Source organism: Amphiprion ocellaris, chromosome 1 (assembly GCF_022539595.1).
Source record: "Amphiprion ocellaris isolate individual 3 ecotype Okinawa chromosome 1, ASM2253959v1, whole genome shotgun sequence".
In the NCBI taxonomy this organism is placed as follows: Eukaryota; Metazoa; Chordata; class Actinopteri; family Pomacentridae; genus Amphiprion; species Amphiprion ocellaris.
In genome coordinates, this window is record NC_072766.1 from 1,564,113 (window position 1) to 1,586,310 (window position 22,198).

Genomic DNA, 22,198 nt, shown 5'->3' on the forward strand with positions numbered 1-22,198 from the left:
ACCACCCTCCTGGTGGATAAATATCTGGTACTCCCCACCAGGCTTTCAGAACTGAAGAAGCCTCTTGGATGAGAGGTGAAACGTTTTCGACTCACACGAGGTTAGTCCGGTTGCCATAACTTATGCTTGCTTGAGACTTATCATGACCTGGATGACTGAGAACATCCACAGATTTATATTTGGCCATATTTTGCTTTTATTGGATAGTAGATAAACAATAGGGTGAAAAAGATGGGTATGATCAACTACAAAGATAAGACCCAAGCTGGAACAAAACTGAAAAAATTTCTTATGAATCTAGGTGGGAAAGAGGGGATGTGTTTGAAACATTCACAGAAAGCTGTAGTAACAGTAAGAAAGTTGTACCTCCAGTCGCAGCAGTCTGATTCTCTCCAGTGATAATTTCACCAGGATGAAGCAGTCATCTGGAAGAAAAACCTCTTCTATGTACTCAGAAATCTATAGAAAACACGAGAGAATTTGACTTTATTACAGCTCTCTACTTCTTCATGTCTCACACAATGCCTCTTCTGGAACCACTTATCAGTTTTTTTATCTGATGGCACTGATCAATTAATACAAAAGGGAACAAAGCAGGTCGGAATACCTCTCCTCGAAGAGTCTTCTCAATTCTCCCCTTCACCAGCCTGGCATAGTCAGCGTCGTCTTCCACATCCAAGTGAGCCGTGATTATAGGGGTGCTGAGTGATGAGTAGAGCATTTTCAATAGAATACTCAAAACAGACTATATTCGTTACTGTGCCTCAAAGATATTTGCTATGGCCCAGCAGAGCTGATTCTGCTCTAATTCCATGTTTCAGCCATGAATTCAGGCAAATGATCAACATTATGCTTTAATGAATGCAGTGCAAAGCAAAGCAGTGATGTCTAGCAGCAAATTTCAAACACAAGAATTGCTTCTATTCACTCAAGGAGACAGTTGTCATTAATAAGCTCTGGAATAATTTCCAGACACATCAAGACAAAGCCTGTTGCCACCTTTGAAGAATCAAACAGCTTCTTTTTTTCCCCATGTTCAAATGACAGAGAGAACATAAATGTCTCTGTAAATACATACCTGATGTTCTTGGAAGCATTGATGATTTCCTTTATGCGAGGAACCCCCAGAGTGATGTTCATTGAAGCTACACCGGCGAAGTGAAAGGTTTTCAGTGTCATTTGAGTGCCAGGCTCTCCGATGCTCTGAGCACACAGGGCACCTACTGCTGAGCCTGGTTCCATCTGGGCTCTATACGAGGAAGCACATCAGAAGGATCAGTCTTGAGCCGAGTCAACTTTCATTAAACTGATTAGTGAAATTTGGCAGTCATGATGCTAAAATAAACATTTAACCGCATCTCAGCATCAATAAATGATCATGTGGGAACTAAATTATCTTTGTTTTAAAGTGTGCTTTTAAAATGATATTTCATTAAAAAAATGTGGGTGAAAACATGAAAACTATTCCTCAGCTTGAACATAAATGCATAACTTCAGTGATAGCAATCTTAGCCAGCTATTTATTTCACTACTTTGGTTCAGAATGAGATATTTCAACAACGATTAGATAGATTTCACTAAATTTGCTTTAAACGTTACTAGTTTCTGGGGTTTCTGGGGGATAAAGTCAACTGGCTTTAGGGATTCCTGACTTTCCCTCTAGCGCTTCCGTGTGTTGTTTTGAGTAAATGGTCTCAACAAACACTCAAACGACTGTAATGAAATTTGGTGCAAACCTGCACATACTGTTCTTTACGGGCTTAGAGGGATTTTGAAGTATGATCAGCACCTCATTTCAGTTTTTCCCATGGACTTACATGGATTTACTACATCAGTAAACATTTTCCTGAGAAGGTCATGGATTCAAGTGCAAGTTTCAAGTCTCATTCAATACAGCACTGTGTTCATTTTGTAAATATTGGTCCCATTTGGAGTAAACTAGACAATAAAACGAGGTATGTTTTAGTTCAGTGCTACCTTGTGATTGCCAGGTTGCTACCTCATGGGAGTGCATAGTGTCCTTCAGTTTAGTCAGATCCACTCTTGCCATTCTGATTTCAAAAGGCTAAAACAGCAATAGCAAAATGCCAAACTTAACGTTCTAAAACCGTTGTCCACAAACCAATGGGTGACATCCCAGTTGCTGTGTCTGTCTTTCATATACAGTCCATGGTTTTTCCCCAATTATCTCTTCATGTTCTATTAACCAAAGGTCCAGCTGATAGAGAACTTTTGGCTGCAATACAAGATAGAAAGAAGAGCAAATAAAAGTCAGATGTCAGCTTAAGCCTATTGCTGCATTCAGCACATTAAACTACACTGTGGGGCCTACCTCACTAGTGCCGTTGTCGTTTATGCCGTACTTGTCTCTGGTCTTCTTGATCCTTTCTGAAACACCTTTAATGAATTTCTTTATCTCCTGTAGGTCGCGGAGGAGAATAAATGCCAGACGTTAATTCCAAACTTTCACTAAAATCTTTTAGAAGAAACAAAGTGTGACTGTAAACCACATGATACACTCATGCAATTGTTAGACATGACAGTAAAACTGTTTCTCAATAAAAGAAACTGAGCAGTCTATTTGAAAACATCAGCAGTCCTTTAAATAGCGCAATCCAGTGTTGGAGCATTAATGAGTACAACGACGAAGGTTGTTTCATTGTAAAACAGGGACAACAGGGTTATTCAATAAATGATTGATCTTGTCCAAATCTCTGGCACACCATTCTCAGGTTCAGCTAAACCACACTCCAGCATGCTTGGTCACTGTACCTCCAAGTACTTCTCTGAGCCTGTGTCAGTTAATTCCTTCACAAAAGGAGGCAAAGGTTCACATACATTACAACCAGCACACCCATTAACTTCATGTAATTAGCTCTGACCTTTAATATTTAATTTGCATGTTATTGCCCAATGGTAGCATATTGTCAAAAGCTAATGAATACTCAGTGAGTTAAAGGATACCCTTAACTGCATTTTCCTGTGTACTTAGTATGTGGTCATGGTTTACCACAACCTCAGGAGGCGTGATAATCATAGTTGCAGCATTAATAAGCTACAATTAACATTCTATGGGAACATAACAACAACAAAAACACAGATTACTTCTTATGTGCATGAGCCTTTCTGCTGAAATAGTAATGCATATCAAAAATTAGGCTGTTGGGTAAAGAAAGATTTGCTTCTGGTGGAGATGCTAGAATTGTGTCTTTCATGGCAATTTTGCAAGATACAGTGGGCACCTTTTGAACGTTTACAGATTTATTTTTTTCCCAGCATTTTCTTTTCTCTAACTTTACAGAGGTTTGAAGTCTTAAGGCTTTCTAGTTTACGGTTCTGGTCATCAGTGATGCATCAAAGCACTTAAGAAACCACTTTGCCTTTTTAAGTCAGTTTAATATGATTCAAAAATGCATTTCGTCACCAGACCGTCGCTACAAGTACTTGCATTTCCACTGCAGAACTAAAAAAGAAGGAAAATCAGGTGCTCGTGGCACTATTAGTGCTTCTCTCTTAATTTGGAAAAATATAGAATGTTGATAGACAATGTGCTGTGATGAAATTACCTCCAAGAAGCTGTCTCTGCAGCACAGGAAATCAGCTCTTTTCATGATAGCTTCTGCAGTGAGGACCAGCTCATTTTGACTGAGTGCAGGCTCATCTGAACATGCATAGACCGCCTGAGGGAACAGAGAAGATCAGAAGCATCATTCATTATGATCTCCATACTCAAGCTTTGTGAGCACGTACGGTACATCAAACGTTTGCTACTATTACATGTAATCATACCTCCCACTATATGGAGGGTGAATGCTGTACTGTGAATTGGTTCAGACAGATGGATGACAGACACGTAATGAACCACTTCAATACATTCAATCTCCTTTATTAGTCTTTGATTATTTTTTTTGCAATCTATAAAGCCACTTGCATTGCTCTTACAAATGAAACATGCCAGGTAAAGAAAATGACTTGCCAGTAAGAAATTAACTTGAAGCCGAGTTATTTCCTGCAGATCTCACCATCTCTGAGATCAATCTTTTCTTGCAAACAGGCTTTTGTTATCAAGTACCACACACTTGACAAGCTGCTAATTAAAATATAAAAAATACAGAAATGCCAAGGGACTACAGCCAATTTACTCTGATTACAGTTATGAAAAGACTCTTATTTGTAGGGTTGTATTCATAAGTATATTTTGCCATATTAAGAACTGCAACTCACATTTGTCATTACAATTGAACATATGTATTGTTTTACTGCTGTTTACAACAATTATAGATTTAAAAAATGACCCTCAACAGCAGCAGAAAACATTAATAACCTCTACTTCAAGCCTTGTATTTAAAGAGCAAATCTGGGAGGGAAAGAGGCTGTAATCCTGCAAGTCTATGATTTCCATAACGGTCACAGATTGTCCCCTTAGCAAAACACCAAGCCAATGACATCAATGGTGCAAATTAGACTGAATAAACCTGAGAGAAGGCAGGAAGGTAAATCCTGGCAATGAAAACAACCAAGAAAATCAAAACTGAAAATCATCCCTACACTAACTACACTATTTCCCTATGGAGGAAATGGATTTAAGATCCCTGTAAATGGATGCAATCAACTACAGCCATGCTGTTAATTGGCTGTAATTTCAATCATTCATTTCCTGTTTGTTTTTCACAGAAGTTTTATAGACAAATGAGACGCTTTCCTTAAGCTACACTTAGACAATGGTACTAGACAAAGAAAATCACAATATGATTATTGTTTATATTTTCTTTAAAAAAGCATGAAATCACCAACTGATGTGAGATTATGATCGACTAGGCCCAGTGTTGTTCTTCCTTATCTGTGAGCCAAACCACCAGCAGAGAAGATTACATTTTTAATCCTAATTCATCTGGGCTAGGCTGCAAGAAGACTTCACTCTGGGAAGTAAACTAATGATATTCTGGTTAGGAGAAGTTCCCTGTTTAGATTTGTTTTGTATTAAGCTAGTCAAAGACAACAAACTAAATATTACCAAAATTATAATTGATATACATATATATAAATAATGAACATTTCCTTTGGTTTGTGCATCTCTTAGTGTATGTAAAATAGTGTAAGCAGGGCTGCAGGAAAGCATGGGTGTGGCCATTTTCAGTGCAATACAGTAACAAACTATTGTTAACATTCAGGTAATTTAACTTACCCGAATGTTGTCCAGAACTCTCTTAAACTCCAGCGGCTCATCCTTTCCTTCCATTGCAGCAGGATCCAGGCCGTCGCCGCCATAAATAAATTGGATGATGTCACCCGTGGAGCTGCGTACTGTCAGGTCGTACTGTGAGCACAAATCCTCCAGAGACTTCACTAGACGTCTCTGTCCAAACACAGACAAGAATACAAAAAATGTAATAGCAGCATGTGCAACAGACACGCATTTAAAAAAATAAAAAACAATAACACAGTGAGCTGCTATGGAAATATACTTTCAGTCCAGGTAAATACTGTATAATACGAGAAGCAATTCTGTGAAAGTGTTTCATTGTTGAAACTTTTAGAAATGTAATTAGCAGATCATCAATAAGTAGCTGATTAATAGAATGTAAGCATATTATTCAATTCTGACAGAGAAACATGGTTTGTGTATTTTTGAATCTAATATCTTTAGGTTTTGCACTATTGTTTGAACACTATTAGCAATAATGAGTTCACCTGGAGCTCTGGGAAAATGCAATGACCATTTCCCTTTATTTTTGACAATTTAATTTTATTATCTGACTAATGAAAAGTAGCCGAAATAATAATAATACATCTCTGACACAAACTCTACCATTGTAATCCATAATATACAGTAACCTGTTGTTTTGTTTTGAAGGTATCTTGCTCCAAAACAGCTTCTAGGCTAGGAAAAGATTTTCCTAAACTGGTAAGGGCTTGTGGGAATGGTGGATGAAAAAAAAAAAAAAAAAAAACAACAACAGTATAACCTTGTGTGACAGAACAGTCATTACTTGAACCGGTTTACTTGCTCAAAAAACACACATAAGCATTCAAATGCTCACAACAGTCCAAAGCACAAACAAAGATCTTACAGGATACAGCAGACAAACCTGCTTTCATACAGCCGTTTGACAACAGCATGACAAGTGGAGTAAACATTGGGGAGGATAAAAATCCACAGACATTACCTGCATGTATCCAGTCTCTGCAGTTTTCACTGCAGTGTCCACCAGACCGTCTCGGCCTGCCATGGTGTGAAAGAAGAACTCTGTGGGTGTCAGACCAGAATAGAAGCTGTCCGCCACAAAGCCTTTAGCAGCAGGAAGCTGCAGAGAAATCATGAAGCCATTAAGCGTCTGATTAAGCCAAAAATGTGCGAAACGTGCCAACTGCTGTTACTGCTATCTAGTTTTACAGGCATGGCAACAGCAAATTTTGATTTCAGCTGAAAATGTTCAGTATACAATCTTCAGGGGGGGTCCAGGGGGGTGCAGCCCCCCTGAAGCCGAGAGGTTTTCAGTAAAATAGAGGTGATTTAGAACGAAAAACATGCATAGAATTACAGAAGACTAGATTGTAATGAATAAGTTAATTTCATGAAAAGTTAACTTACTTTTTCTTCAATGTTGTCACTGCATTTAGTCCTACAATTTTTACAGTTCTATAGGTCTTTTAACACTATTTACACTGGAGTTCTACACTGGTCACAAAGTCACTTCTAATGTCACAGTTTCCTCTATGGAGTCAGCTGTGTCAGTTTTTTTTACATTTCCAGAACACTCTTTAAACACTATCAGGGATTCATTTTGCCCTGAGTCATGAGTCAAATACCCAATGTTTTGTTAAATGACTCAAATATTTTACTTATAGTGAGTACTTCTGACTCATGGCTTGAGAAATCAAAATGATTATTTTAAAGCAAACTGACCCACTCTGATAATATTTGACTCAAGGTTTCAAACTGTCATGTTTTCACCTTTACCGTCACTTTTCTCTCAAGCCAATTCCATTGGAACTGGTTTTTGACACTTTTATCTATTTCTAGCACCAATGACTCTTGATCTTTAGCTAAAAACCTCATGATTCCACCGAAAACGATCCCAATAGCTCAAAATTCCAACATGAACATGCCGCCATGAATTGTAACAAAAGAATGCATCGAGCAATTTGATTGGTCCAATCGTTGGCAGCTAACCAATTTCGACCAATAGCAAGGCCTTTTACAATGCAGCAGGAGCTAGACTGGTTCTAGGGGCTTTCGACCGGGGTTGAGTCCGTTCGGAGTCGGAGCCGGTGCCCGACTTGGCGCCGGTTTTCTGTCTTTCCACCACCGGAGCTGCGGCTCCGGGCTCCAAAAACTGGGGCTGTTTCGGGCACCAACTCGTTGCTGGGCCAGACTTGGCCAGAGTTGAGAGCCGAGCACGTCACGGGCAGGGGGCGGGGTGACATCTAAAAACATCTAAAAAGATAAACATAGATATGATCATCAACTTATTGCGCGTGTTTAACCGCTAAGTAATCAATGCAAGCTAGTCGAAGCTAAGTAGCTAAGCTAACGCTAGCACGTTTACTGTTAAGTATCCAAACGTCTTTGATAATTACCTTTCTTCTCAAACGTGATCGCCGGGCATTGGAACGGCGACGCCGATGGGTAACCTCTAACAGAAGGTTTTGCTGTTCAGCGATGGCGAGACACACTAGTAAAGCCATGAACACCACTCCAATGAAGTCCTCCATTGTTGTTGTGTGGGTTTCCGTACGGCGTGAACGCTGTTGAACGGCTACGTACGCAGTACGTACACACGTTTTGTGGTGGGGCAATGACGCAGCTCCAACTTTGCTCCTTCCGAATGGAAACACAAACCGGTTCTGGGGCGGCACGAGATTTGAACCAAAAAAGCACTGGCTCTCAACTTTGAACCAACCTAGCACCTGGTGCTCTTTGGTCGAAAGCCCCTACGCTGCGGGAGAAACGCCGAGCGCTTCTCAAAAACCGGGAGCAAGAGTAACAAAAATATACCTCACCCCCCCTAAAATTTTCTCAACGGATTTGGACGATTCACAGAAATGATCAATTTGAAAATTAAAACGGCGGATTTCCGCGGAACGGCGGAAAATTGCCATGCCTGGTTTTAATGCTATTTCTTCACTGATTTCATTTATGATACAAAACACCATAGAAAGCATTCATGCTTTTTAACTTGGTCAACTGAACACTGGGTTGGCTTAATGAAGAACAACCAAAAGTAATCAATTTCACAGCATGTCAGAGCTCAGTGTGAGACCTGGATGTGACACATCACACTTCCAATTAAACAATTCAGAATTCAAATAATGAGATACGAAACACGAGACATTGGCAGTGAAGAACGCTCATGTCATTTACAAAAGCTCAGTAACAGTAATTAATTTGAAAGTGCTACTTAGTTTATCCTGGTAACAAAATCCAGAATACAGTGTGTATAACCCCTTTGAAGGATATAAAGGAAAACAATTGAATGAAATAAATTAGATCTTGCCTTTGAGTGTTTTTCAAAGTGAGGCAGGGAGCGATTCTCAAAACCATCAGGTACTCGAGAGCCACTTATGGCCTGCTGGCCCACACAAGCAATCATCTGAGAGATATTAATGAAGGATCCTGTGTGTATAGAGAGAAGACAGATTAAAATGTGAGAACACAAACAAAATATGAATCATAATAACAACACAAGACACAGAACACACACAAAGGTTCCAAATTTAGCATCAATTCAGCAAGTCAGATCAGTTCCATTTATTTCCAGACAGACAGCTTCATTCTACAGTTTCATTTAGCAGATACTTCTATTCAAAGCGATGTACATCTGAGAGTAGGTACAACATGAGGCGAGTAGGCAGGGCAGCACTAAGGACCTTGTCTAATAGTCCTAACTTCAAAACTGCACCCTGACCAGAATCTGAAACACCGATCTCCTGTGCCAAAGTCAGGGGTTCATAATTCACACCTAATAATTCTATTTCACAACCAGGCACACTGGATTAAACCACACACACACTGAGGCTAATGCTCACTGCCGTTTCCAGCAAACCAGACCCCTTTCCTACGAGCACAGATCAGACAATGTGTCTGGTAAAAATGGACAGCGAAGACAACAATGAGCTGCTGAGTCACTTTTGTTAAATGTCTGCATATACAACAAGATCATATTCTCAGAAACGTATGGGGCAATTTAAACCAATAATTTTTAGTCAGGGTTTCCTTGAAGCTGGCTTACCTTTGGAGCCACAGAGGGCCATGATCAGAGGACTGTTACTTTTGTCGAGCTCCCTGAGACAGGCACTGCCGGCTCGGTCTCTGATTACAGACAGCTCTCTCAAGATCAGAGCCTATAGAAAAACACAAACAAAATATAACAACCTTGAGAGACAAACATATTGACTCTTTTCTTCTCCTACTGCATACATATTCTAAAGTCATGGCCAGTCATTTCTAGCATATGACCCTCTGTGCAATATCTACAAAAGACCTTTGAAAGTCTCTGGCCATAGCAAGAGAAGCAAAAAACTAAGAAATAAATGAAAAGAAGACAAAACAAAAACCGAGACACTCAAGATTCATTTTCTCTCCCAATCACCTAACTTTATGGAAGACTCAAGTGTAGTATTCTGTTCTACAATCGAAGAAAATGCCCTTTCAGTGACCGCAAAAGCACCAGTGATTTGATTTAGTCTTGGCTAAAAGCTTTTCAGACAGATGAAGGTAACCTGTCAATGTAGATCTTAATCAGTCTCACTTAGACTGATTACAGTTTTTGAACTACTTCTGTCTGATGTGCTCTGTAGTATTTGTGTCCTGGCCTGCAGTACACTTTTTGAGAGTTTGCTACCTTATTTTTTTTGTACTAATTTATCTTGTAGTCAGATATGTTTGAAATGGGGGGCAGAGAGCGGGGAAATGCAGCTAAGGTCTAGCTGGCACATAATCCAACTGCAACAAACCAGATCAGGACAAACACGGCATTCGCTAAAGCTCTGAAGTACCTGAAATTATGAAGAGGAAATCTCTTATTTTTGGGACAAAAAACAAGACAGAGTCTGGTTTGAGACAGGATATCAAGGAGACACAGTAAAATGAGATGGGGAAGGACTTCAGAAAACAGAAGCTTGTGAATTTTTTAGCAGTCCTTTACTTTATGTGGGGTTTGTTTTTTTGAGCATATTGTTGGGATTTCTTTTTAGATCCCTACATACATACAGGCTTTATTTAATAAGAATCTGGTTTGTATATTTTCGTGGATCACCTATGTACAAGTTGTGCAAAAGCTGTTAAAAATTGTCTCCTACATATATTGTGGCATCATGTGTGCATGTTTATAAGAGAGAAAGCAACGGTGGCTTGTTTAGCTACATCAGGAACATCCGTGTATATACTTCTAAGTTGTAGTCAGTGTGCAGTCTACTGCCAGTTGACATTGGACTGCATTTTTGAGGCCAAATCCAATGCCAGTATCAATATATGGGGGTTTAAAGGTTCCTACAAAAAGGTACAATTTTCACATGAACACAAGCTACACACAAATGCTCTTTGATAAGCATTCCAAAAAATTGGGTTATTATAGCAACAGTCTCAGTTTTGATTGATGATCTGTTCCTCTATTAGTCTTACTTTCAATAAAAAAATTTTTTTTTTTTAAAAATAGGACCTTTTGACACTGCTGATAAGTCACCACTGGTGTTACGTTTCCGTACGTAGAAGGAACATGTCAGCTACAAAAAAAAAAAAGCACTCAACACCATGTCTAGGTGTCCATGTGGCTAAATAAATGAGATGCTGCAGTGAGAATCTTTCCTACCTCCAGTGTCTCCTCTGCTGTGCAGCCCGGCTGCTGCTGTAACTTGCCCGTCTCCAAAGCTTCGATGTACTCATCACACTTCTTGTAGCCGTCATCCAGCAGGTCCTGTTTGGCTTTCAGCAGACCCTGTCCAGGTGTCACGTCACCAATTCCAATAGAGAAACCTCTGTTGGCTGAAATTACATGGAATATCACAATGGATTACCCACTTCCTGTTGTTTCCTGTTGGATTTAAAATTCCCCCAATGTGTACCATGTTGTTACAGAGTGACCACCTACAGAGATACACCGGAGCCAGTCTCGCCAGGCGGGACATGGCGTTAGCAGCCTCAAGCTGTCCCCAGTCTCTCAGCAGGATGTAAAAAATGTTGTTCTTGGAGCCGGATCCCAAAGTGCCCTTGTCCATGCTGCCACTCATCAGCTCACTGTTGTGAATCACCACAACTGGGGATGTGACAAAGGTTTGGGCAAGAAATGACACCATTAGGCTGAGAATATTGACACCCAGAGGATAGATAAAACACACTCACCTTGAGGCATCTAATGCTGTTTGACTAGCTAATGCTGAAAGTCATTCAGCTTAGCAGAAAACAGAAATCACTGAAGGCATTATGGGAAAGCTTTTCTATCATGCAAACAAGTATTATTTGTGGAACACAACTGAGAAAATTACAGTCTCCTGGTGATGAAGCTGTTTTACAAAACAATGTTACCCAAATTAATGATTGCAAAACTCAAAGCAACAAAATGGATTATATTATTTTCAGTTCTGTTTATGCGAAGTGGGTTTTTTTTCTGTCATCCATGGATTTGGAGCAGGTCAGTGCATTTTATGTGTTTTGATCACACTAACCATCTGTAAAGCTTCTTCCAAAGAATTCATCAGTACATAGCCATATTTGTTATCATGACAATTACTGTGAATCAGCATCTAATTGCAATTTTCTTTTTAATGAGTTTCAGCAGCAGCACACAAGTGTCTATTTAAAAAAAAAAAGACCTCTGTTATGATGCAGTTACTTATAAATAGCATTAATTTTCATTCACCTTGCAACAATAAAACATTTAAAGTTGGTTTGTTGAGTGGACATGTTTACTAAAGAGGCTCACAGGAGTCATTGTGACAGAGATCCTCTCCCTTGCCGCAGTACTGTTTGCCTTTGGTCCGCAGGTTGGCCTTCACTGGACACTCCTTACTGGGCTTCAGAATCATGCTGAAGATCTGTTTTCCGGTCCACAGAGCCATGGGCTGAAGGATACGCAGAGGAATATTAGCGGTGTGCCACAACACAACAGTTATGTAACAGGCTTACAAAGTGTTGTACCTTCATGATAGCGGGGCGCGGGAGAGAGATCTTGATTTTCTCATCTTTTCCCACAAGAATTGATGCCACTATCTGACAGGCTTTTGATCTGTCAAAGAAGGTGTCCTTGAGCGTCAAGAGATAAGCTCCTGGAAGGGAGAAATGTGCCGTTACATCAGTGGAAAATATACTTGCCTATATAATAGTGTACCCCATGAGGTAGAAAATGAATATGCTTTCATTTAATGTCAATACTCCTAAATTATTCAGTTTTATTTAATAAACATTCAATGTTATTCCAGTGCTTCAATAACATTTTCATATACCATCAGTGACCTTGCCCCTGAATTTTATACATCATATGTGCTTTTCCAGACACATGCATGTGCAGGAAATAGTACTTTTTGCTCGTACAACATAAAGGTCTGCAGCTACCGATTATTTTCACTGTCGAATATTCTGTTTATTATTCTTTCAATTAATTGATTCATTGTTTGATCTATAAAATGTCAGAAAATAGTTAGGAAATGCTGAGCAGTGTTTCCCAAAATCCCAATATATTGCCCTGAAACGTGTGTTTTTTGTCCACAACCCACAAATGTTTAGTTTAGTGTTATAGAAGGGTAAATAAACCAGAAAATATTGAAACTGAAGAAGCTGAAATCAGAGAATCTAGACTTTTTTCGATTATTAAACCAACTGCTGGCTAAGCAAAATAGTTGGACAGTAATTTAATAGTTCACAACTGCTAATCATTGCAGTTCTGATCAATTATATTAAAAAAAACCCTACATCTGGGAGCTCAAAGAACTTCACATCATACAAAAACCGAGCACTGTGATCTGCGACTGGCTGCTGCACGTGACTGCACTGACCTGTCAAAAAGTCCTGAATAGCAGCAATCAGTGGTTCGCCATTTCTTGGAGTGACGAGATTAGCTTTGGTCTGGAAGAAAAAAGACAATCATTTGTGTCAACCTGCAATTTCTCAACAATACAGTTCCTGGAGAAAGCTTTTCTTTGTTGGACGTCAGCACTGACAAGATGTGCATATGGACAAGTGCTGGGACAATACGAACCCCCATCAGGACCAGGGCCTCGGCTTTGGCCTCTTCAGTCTGAGGTAAGTGGAGATTCATTTCATCACCATCAAAGTCGGCATTGTACGGGGTGCACACACACTCGTTGAACCGAAATGTCCTGTGTGGTTTGACTCTGGCCTGTGAGTTGAGAGAAGAAAAAAATCAATTTCATACAGAGAGAAGCAACTAAACGGGGACTTCTGATGACGTCAAAGTAAAAAATAGTCAAACTTTGGAATCGTTACAATAACAACACTTTACAAAAACTCTAAAACACTAACTGATTTTGACTGATTTACTAGGACTGATTAAACCAGTCTTAATAATAACTAATCATGTACAGACTGTGTCTTAGTAAGATGTTGGGAACCTATGAGCTGCCATGCAGTCAGCAGAATATGACTGGAGGAATGAAACCCCATTATTCCAAAAGATGTTCCTTCATTTTAATGAAAGTGGTGTAGAGTGCTGTCGAACACGTCAGTCTAAAACCTCAGGTGTTTAATTGGATTGAGATCTGGTGACTGTCAAGGTCCCGGCATATGATTCATATCATTCTCATACTCATCAAACCAGACAGTGACTGACTTCAATCAGGACAGAAATGCTTCACCATAGAACAAAAGTAATCACTCAGAACAACCTAGTAATAATTTACTGTGATCTTTCCTTCTAAGGGGATAAGCGGACCCAAAATATGCCACCAAAAATACCCCCACAACACAATAGAGCAACTGGATGCCCTCAGTGTAGGAGTCAAGCCGGTATTCAGACCTTTTCAATTCTCTCAATGAACGTCAGACACTCAGTCGCCCACTTGTTGAAAACATGATGAAGGATGAGTCAGTTGATCACATCACCTTTTTCCACTTTTTTCTCTGAAGACCTGTGGTCTATTCATCTTTGTAATGAGAGGATTGTGCAACCCAACCACCATATCGCTGTGAAAGGAACTGTTACTGATTGTTCTGCTGACATTGACTTTGTCATCCAAGGAAGAGTAGCTCTTTAGTTTTTCCTTACATATCGCAGTAATGCACAAGCATCACAGCTTTCACAACCAAATGTTTCACGCTATTTATTTGTCTGTCCCATATAATCTAAATGTAGATGTCACTGCAGTCACTCTTCTTACCCAGCTTTGTCACTGCCAACAGTGTCCCTGCAATAAACTCTTGTTTAAAGTCACTTAGATCTTTTCCTCTCGCAATCTGGACACAAATTCAGTATAAACTGGGTGTGTTCAGCTTTTTATTCATGCCACAGTGCATGATTGGACGATAATTGCTTAATCGTACCATGCAGTGCACCTGTGCCGAAACATCTGAGTTTGTTTTGTTTCTTGCTTCATTTATTCGGGTTTTTCATTTATTTTGTCACCAGGCTACATTTTGTTCCAATCTGTCATAGACCTCTGCCAGGAAGTTATGACTCATTAGCGTGCAACAGATAATTGATTTGGTTCAGAAGATAATGTCACTGTGGGAGCATAAAAATGCGTAGAGATTCTTCTCTTATTTAGATTTATCCATTTTTTCAGCTTATGTAAAATGCTTCTACATGTGTGAACATTACAAAACAGCCCCAAAGCAGGGACTTTCGAGCCTAAGTGTAAAAACAAACTTTGTCAGCCAACTGCAAACAGATCTTTGTCAATAATAATATGTGAACTAAAGTGAAGGAGATGTTAAAAACTAGAGTCAGAAGAGGAAAGATGTTAACAGCCCTGTAAACAAATTTAAAAACTCATATGCACACATTGTTTTGAGTGTTGGAGAACACACCAGAAAGGATACTTTCTCAAATACTTTCAGTAAAACTATACTTACAATGTGGGCCATGATGCTGAGTTTGTGCAGAGAGGGCTGTCGATTGAAGAGCACAATGTCTCCATCTATCAGGTGTCGTTCCACCACGTCACCAAACCTCAGTTCCTGAGCAATCTTTTCACGGTTTCCATATTTTAAAAACCTGACAGAAAGACAGGATACATTTTTTGGTCCTAGAGCACATCAGGTAAGCACTGCTATTAATTTAGACGAGAAGCAGGCTGCCTTACCTCTTTATCTGTGCGGTACGGTTCTGGATGAAGTTGGCTCCGGGGTGAACGTCCGGACCATTGCGGACAAGTTTCCTCATTAGCTCCAGATTGGCTTTGTTTACCTAAACGTAGATAATGTAACATCGGTAACAACATCAAAGTGGTTGCATATTCATCGTAGCCGTGGAGAAGGGCTTACCCTCTCTGGATACGTCAGGATTTTGGCCACATGCACAGGGACGGCCACCTCGTCGATCCTCAGGTTCGGGTCAGGAGAAATGACAGTTCGGCCGGAGAAGTCCACTCGTTTCCCTGAGAGGTTTCCCCTGAATCGACCTGACATAGCACAACAAATACATCAGTCTGTCAGCTATTTTTGTCATTCAGTTGTACATGCAGAGTACAAAATTAATACCTGCAGAGTGCTAAATTACTGTCATGCATGCTGGTGACATCTGGGATGATAAAGTTTAACTGCCAAAGGAAACGTGTTTCTATTATAGTGTCAGTAAATTTTAAAATTATTGTCTGATGCAGTCTTTTACTCAATACTTGATTCTAAACAAAAAACAAGCAGATGTTAATTAGTTGACAGAGAGTGAGTTTACTGTTGGTATTTGAGTCAAAGAGGTGATTGTGCATACTGGGTCCTACAGCAACAAATAAACATATATTTATTGTACACCATACCTTGCTTTCCCTTGAGTCTCTGTACAAAGCCTCTGGTCCATTTCTTAGGTGCCATGTTGAGGGGGATGCCAGAAAGTTCACTGTTGATATAAAGGGCACACTGCAGCTGGAGGAAGTCTCAGTCCTCCATGATCATCTGGGTCTTCGCCCCGGTCATACGATGCTGAATGACAAAAGAGTTTGTTTAAAGTGGGTTGTCTAAGTCAAAGATAAGACATCTGACACCACATTTGCATTTATAGTTGCAAAGTCGATTAATAAATTTCAGATGAAGGAATCAGATGTTAACCTTAAGCAGCTTTTAGATGGTTTGAATTTGCTGAGAAACAAACAGCTTTAGGAAAATATTGGGTATTTTCAGTCCTCTGGCTTTCCTGCTAACACAGTTTCTGCTGAGTTAAGTTAAAATTATTAAAGCTGCTTCAGTAATGATATGTTTTCCTTTGCTATAGGCTAAAAACAATGGCAGCTTTATCTATTAATTATTGTTTGGTTTGAAGTTTGACATTTTCAGAATAGAGTCAAAGGTGCTAAAAGTGCTTCCTGTACACGATTAAATATACTATCGTTTTCCCTCGTCAGTGACAGCTACCAACCTTTTTGATGACGTCATTAAGGAAGATTATCTCCGTCAGCTTCATGGTGAGGTCGTCCTCATTGGTGCCCGACTTGAGGTCGCTGACCACAGAGGGTCGGATGCAGAGAGGAGGCACAAGGAGGCGGGTGATGATGAGGTCTGCGGGTTTCCCTGCTTCAGGGTTCATCAGCAGCAGGGGGATGTCTTCTTGGGGAATCCTTTTAAACATGTTCAGGACCACCAGAGGATTCAGGTTTTCCTAGAGTGGATATTAAAATCAAGGTGAAGAGGCAAAGTTCTGAGGAAACGGGGTGAATCCAACTGCATTACTTTTGATAATAATACTTGAAACAATATTTATTTGCAGAAGTTAATTTGGGGAATTTAACTATGATTTTTTTCATTTTGCAAAATATTCCAAACTTGTACAAGAAAGTCAGTTATTGGTGTGTGAAAAAAATTAACAACCTCTGATTTACAGAAGATATGAATAAATAAAGAAGGCTAAAAAGATCTGACCAATCATTTCAAACCAATTTGAAACACTTTTTCTATCAGTAATCCCCTCGGGTTTGATACCCAGCCCGACTTTTGCTGTACTTTTTGACTCTAAACAGGACCGTCAATTGCCATATTGCAGCAAGCAACACTAAGTGTCAAACAAGCAAAAAGGTCACCTGTGCTCTGGTCAGCAGAGGCTCGACCAGTTTGTTATGTTCGATGGCCGTATCAAAGGACTGCATGAATTCTGACACAAAATGATCCACCACCTTCTTAGTTGTTTTATACTTCTCATGGATGATCTTCAGCAGGCTGCACTTTTTCACCGGTCCTGAGGAGCAAAGGAAACACATTTCTCATCTTTTTCAAACTATCTAGTCAGGACAGCTGACAAGGAAAGTAAATATCTGAAAGGTAAATGTCGCTTTTCACCATTGAAAGCGGCACAGTTTAGACAGATTGTCCTTTTGCGGCATTTATCGGAGATCTTCTTCTTCAACCCCCGTTTCTGGAGATAGGCCAGGTTAGGCCGCTTCAAGAAATCCATGAACTGCAGCTTCTCCTCTTTCGTCAGCATTATGCTTGAGCACGTCTTGCAAATCATCTGGATATGACAAAAGCATACTTAATTAGAATGAGGGAACTGAATCAATGTCTCACAGAAATGCTTAATAATAAACAGTAAAGGAATGACTAGAACAGTTTGACAATTTAAAAATACAGTAAACAATAACTGTGCAAAGTCACAACATATACAAACAATAAAAAATAAAACCTTAACTTACTTTACCTTATTGATTTATATAGACATGCACTTATTTATACAGACACTTCTTGGAAACCCCATATTCTACCTGTTCTAATTTTGACACTCTAGTGACACCTACAGGAGAAATGACACTCCTGCTGGTGTATTCCAAAAGGAAATACCTTCTTCAGATTTACTTCTCAAGTATCACGCTGTGCACAATAGCAGCCTCATGACTGAACCTTAATCTCAGTACTGATTATATTACTCATCTGCCTGGCCATGCCACAATGTTTCAGTCTTAAAGTTTGTGTGACCTATTATTTTATGCATATAAACAGTCTTAATAATCAAAAAATAATGTAAATTTGCCTGCAAGATTCCTATGGTGGCTTTGAAATAGCCAACATGAAAACATGGGAGCTCCAGGTCCAGGTAGCCGTAATGTCCCAAACAATCGGCCAGGTTCTTCCCACATGTCAGACAGGGCCTGTCCTTCTCACTGGTACCCTGCAGGAAACATAAAATTAGTGGGATACGTCTGTTAGTATGAGGATTCATTACAGCTACTTGTGGTTACTTCATACTTACAAGGGATGACAATATTATACTACTTCTCATGTATTTCCACCCTAAATATTTGCATCTTGCTCATTTGCATCAGAAGTTCCACAAGCTTTAAGCCAATCCATGTATACCTGCAATAGTTTGACTATGTGGAGAACTGATACTGCAAGTCCTTAAAAAAACAAACAAAAAACAATAAAATGAATAAAACACTGTGAAGACCTCAGACCTATAAGATGATTTTGAAAATCCAAATAAGCTGACCTTCTGCTGCAAGCAACATAATCTTGTTACATAAGCTGAGAGGTTTTAATATGTATAAAAATGTATGCGAAAAAATGAATATATATTGTGAAAGTGCTGTTGTAGATGAAGTCATAAAGCAATGTGGGGACGTGTGCTCATTTTTTAATGAAATACATAAGGAGAGGTATGATTGTTGTACTGCTGTAGTCAGAATATGGTTTGAGTATGAGATAATCATAAAAGAACACTCAGTGGAACCATACATGTTCTGCATGTACGCACAAACTGTGAAGCCTGTTTCTGATAATAGTCCTAGTGTGTATATTTACCATACGGTGGTCCAGCACTCCATAGGGCAGTGGGGAGTGTTTGGTGTCTTGGCTGTACAGGTTCTTACTGACCACCTGGATGTGGGCCTGCTGTCGCATCTGCTCAGCAGATTTCATCCCAAAGCAGATGTGGCTTCTGTAGAACAAACAGAGAAGCAAAGAAAACCAAAGGGTTAATATCTCAAGTTGAAAACAACAATCTGAGGTCTGCTTTCTTGTCTTATCAGCAGCACTCCACCAAACAACCGGACATGCAGCCCTGCTGTGACAAAAAGTGATGAGAAGTAAACAGGATTTTCTTTTTTTTAATCTTCTTCTGTTGAAGCATTTTATTTAAATTCCTTGGTAGCTAACATGTTAAAAAGTACTACATATGCTAACACTTAAACTGTATTTGCCATACATTTCAACGAAGTGTCAAAGTTAGCTTCGTGAAATTGCAGGATTACATCTAGTTACGTTAATGCACGTATAAATGAGCTATCTGGCAGTTTGTTTGAGTCACTGTAGTCTATCTGTTTTTACATTAACGAACTAAATAACTTGTAAATAGCTTCACTGCAACTGTGTAAATGCGGCTAACCGGCGAGCTAACATGCTAGCTAACAAGTTACACTTACATTTTTTTCGCCACATCTGTCTCTCTGAACTGCTCCTTCACCATTTTGGCAGCTTCTAATAAACAAATACCCACACAAGAAATTTAACTATGGATCTGTCTTTATTCCAGCTCGCTAGGGTTTACGGATAACCAGCATGCCGTCACTTCGTCTTCCCATGTTGTGGAAATGCTAGCAGCCAGCAACACGCAGTGTGTTGATGGCATGTGAGCCACCGTGGTGCCTTCAGGTCCTCATGTTGATTTAGGTTTTCATCATAACTCATAAACGTTAACGGGTTGATGGGGATTTTAGGAAACGTGAACGGAATCTGTGTAGTTTCTCACTCAGAATTCTCATTTTTATTTGTCAACCTGTTTTAAACATGAGAAAATGACGATTAATGTTTCACCTTAAACAAAAGACGCGAGCAACTACATTCAACCTGACTTAATCTTAAAGTGTCAAACAATTTTTGCTCGTATTATTTTAATATTTTCTTATTATTTCCATTTACACCTCCTTGATTATTTGAATTTACCGGCAAGTCCCACGAAAAGCCGTTTCGATTACTAACTTCTCAGAAAATCAAGCTTTTATGTAGTCCTTGAAAGCATCACACGCGTATAACCAACAACTGTAAGCAAGAGAAGACAACTGAAGCAAGAGCATCAGTAGGGAGTGTGTGCTGACACCTAACGGCAAAAATGTGAAATGAGTCCACAGAGGTTAGGTTCGAAAGGTTATTTGCTTCCATCTATAATGGTTAAAACAAAATAAAACACTGGAATCAGATCTTGTTGTAATATCATCACTTGAAGTGTTGACAGTTGCATGCTTGCAGGCACAAACACACATTAGAATGTTAATGTCCACATCCAATGTGTAATATGAGTATCAAATCAACCAAAATCTAAATTATTTATACAGCATGTTTAAAAACAACCTTTGCTGACCTAAGTACTGTACATGTTATCCGAGAGGCAGCAAAAATATGTGGCCAAGACAAGATAAAATTTGTAAAATCAGCCAGAGATATCAACTTGTACTTCATTAAGCATGGTGGAGTATGGGGCATGGGAATTTCACTGTGAAACTGAGATTTTTGCCTTATGAGTACCTCTTTACACACAAGCTGGCCACAATATTTTAATGCCAATCTTGTTCAACATTATTACTGGACATAATAGGAAATACGCTTATTTACATAACAAAATGGCAAAATACAAAGGGAAAAAGAGAATAAATAATGCCGTTTTGTTAAGTTGCTCTACTATTTTTTCATCACTAACAATCAGAAGATGTCTGCACAATATGATAATATAGTGTAAACCTTTAAAACCATAATTAATTCGTTAAATTTATTTGGGTGGAATAAACCTTTAAAACTATATATTATATATTTTGTTTGAAAAAAATAGTTAAAACCATAACTTGCTAGTTATATGTATTATCTGAGTGGAATACACCTTTAAAACCATAAGTAATTGGTCAAAAAGTAGTATTTGGGTGGAATAAACCTTCAAAATCATAAGTACTTGGACACAAAGTAGTATTTTGTTTAGAATAAACCTTTAAACTCAAATTGTTTGTTTAAAAGTATTATTTGGCTATTTTGGCTAGTAAGATTTAAAACTGTGACTACTTGGACAAAAAACAGATTTTGAGATGAATAAACTTGTAAAACCATAACTCAGTTAAAGTAATAAACCTTTAAACCATAAGTAACTGGATACAAAATCACATTTTGGGTAGAATAAATCTTTAAAATTATTACTTGTCAGCTAGAAACTTCTATTTTGGGCGGAAAAAACACAAGTTGCCCCAGTATATATTTTATTGGCTTTAAGTATTTGGTTGATGTGTAAAACTGGCTCGACAGAGGACCGATTTTTGTGGTTACAGGCCTCAGAGAAATAGCTGAGATTTAAAATACATTTAAGTGAATGAGTTATGCTTGAGGTTAGAATCAGGGAATGAATGTACTTTCTTAAATATCACAGCATGCAGACATGGAAATGCCTAAGCTTGGTGTGTATTACTATACATTTTAATATGCATTTTTGTACTTATAGCTGCATTCATATTATCCAATGGCAAAGTGACCATAATCCGATTATGAGGATTATTTCCAAAGGCATATTTCCTCATTCACTTACGTCACTTTAAGCCTGTAAGTCACATCCATGTATATTTACTAGTCCGGCCTCTAGATGGCACCAAGAGTATTTCTAACAGCTGTAAAAACGCAGAGCCGGAGGAGGTACTGAGCCTAAACAAAGCTGCTGTTCTACCTGTGTTGTTTGGTGTATTGGCATGGAAGCGCTGATGGCCACTGATGACTTCCTGATGAGAACTTCCTTCCTCTACATGCTTGTGCTGATTAATTGTTCTGTCAGCCTATAACTACTGACAGTGAAAATTGCCTGCCTGGATCTGATTTTCCATTTTTTAATTTTGCTGCCACTTATATCTTAAGAAGGCCTCTAATTGAACCTCTAATATATCTTCCAACATGCTCTGGGTTTTTTCAATTTGTCTGTGGAGACAACAGTTCCCCTGAAGACCCTTTTCTCTGTGTGTGGATGTGGATACACAGATATATCTGTCTGTATGTGAAAGAGCATAAGAAGTGATCCTCAAATACACTTGAGGGGTTTCTGCCAACAATACATCAGGGGCAGCTCTGGGATCTCCCTTTAAA

The 22,198-nt window shown here is 39.0% G+C and overlaps 1 protein-coding gene across 1 annotated transcript; it reads right to left on the minus strand.

Moving 5' to 3' along the window:
- Window positions 1–366: 366 nt before the first annotated feature.
- On the minus strand, window positions 367–19,689 carry LOC111564416 (DNA-directed RNA polymerase III subunit RPC1-like). Its single transcript, XM_055009404.1, is given in 27 exon segments — window positions 367–459; window positions 608–701; window positions 1,079–1,249; window positions 2,123–2,236; window positions 2,333–2,419; window positions 2,773–2,808; window positions 3,567–3,680; window positions 5,186–5,356; window positions 6,168–6,305; window positions 8,499–8,617; window positions 9,234–9,345; window positions 10,812–10,984; window positions 11,091–11,255; window positions 11,922–12,060; window positions 12,137–12,264; window positions 12,991–13,060; window positions 13,194–13,334; window positions 15,026–15,167; window positions 15,256–15,359; window positions 15,437–15,573; window positions 15,928–16,090; window positions 16,524–16,763; window positions 17,182–17,336; window positions 17,438–17,609; window positions 18,126–18,263; window positions 18,896–19,031; window positions 19,516–19,689. Coding segments are annotated over 26 exon segments (3,354 nt in total). The 5' UTR covers window positions 19,560–19,689; the 3' UTR covers window positions 367–459; window positions 608–656.
- Window positions 19,690–22,198: the final 2,509 nt, after the last annotated feature.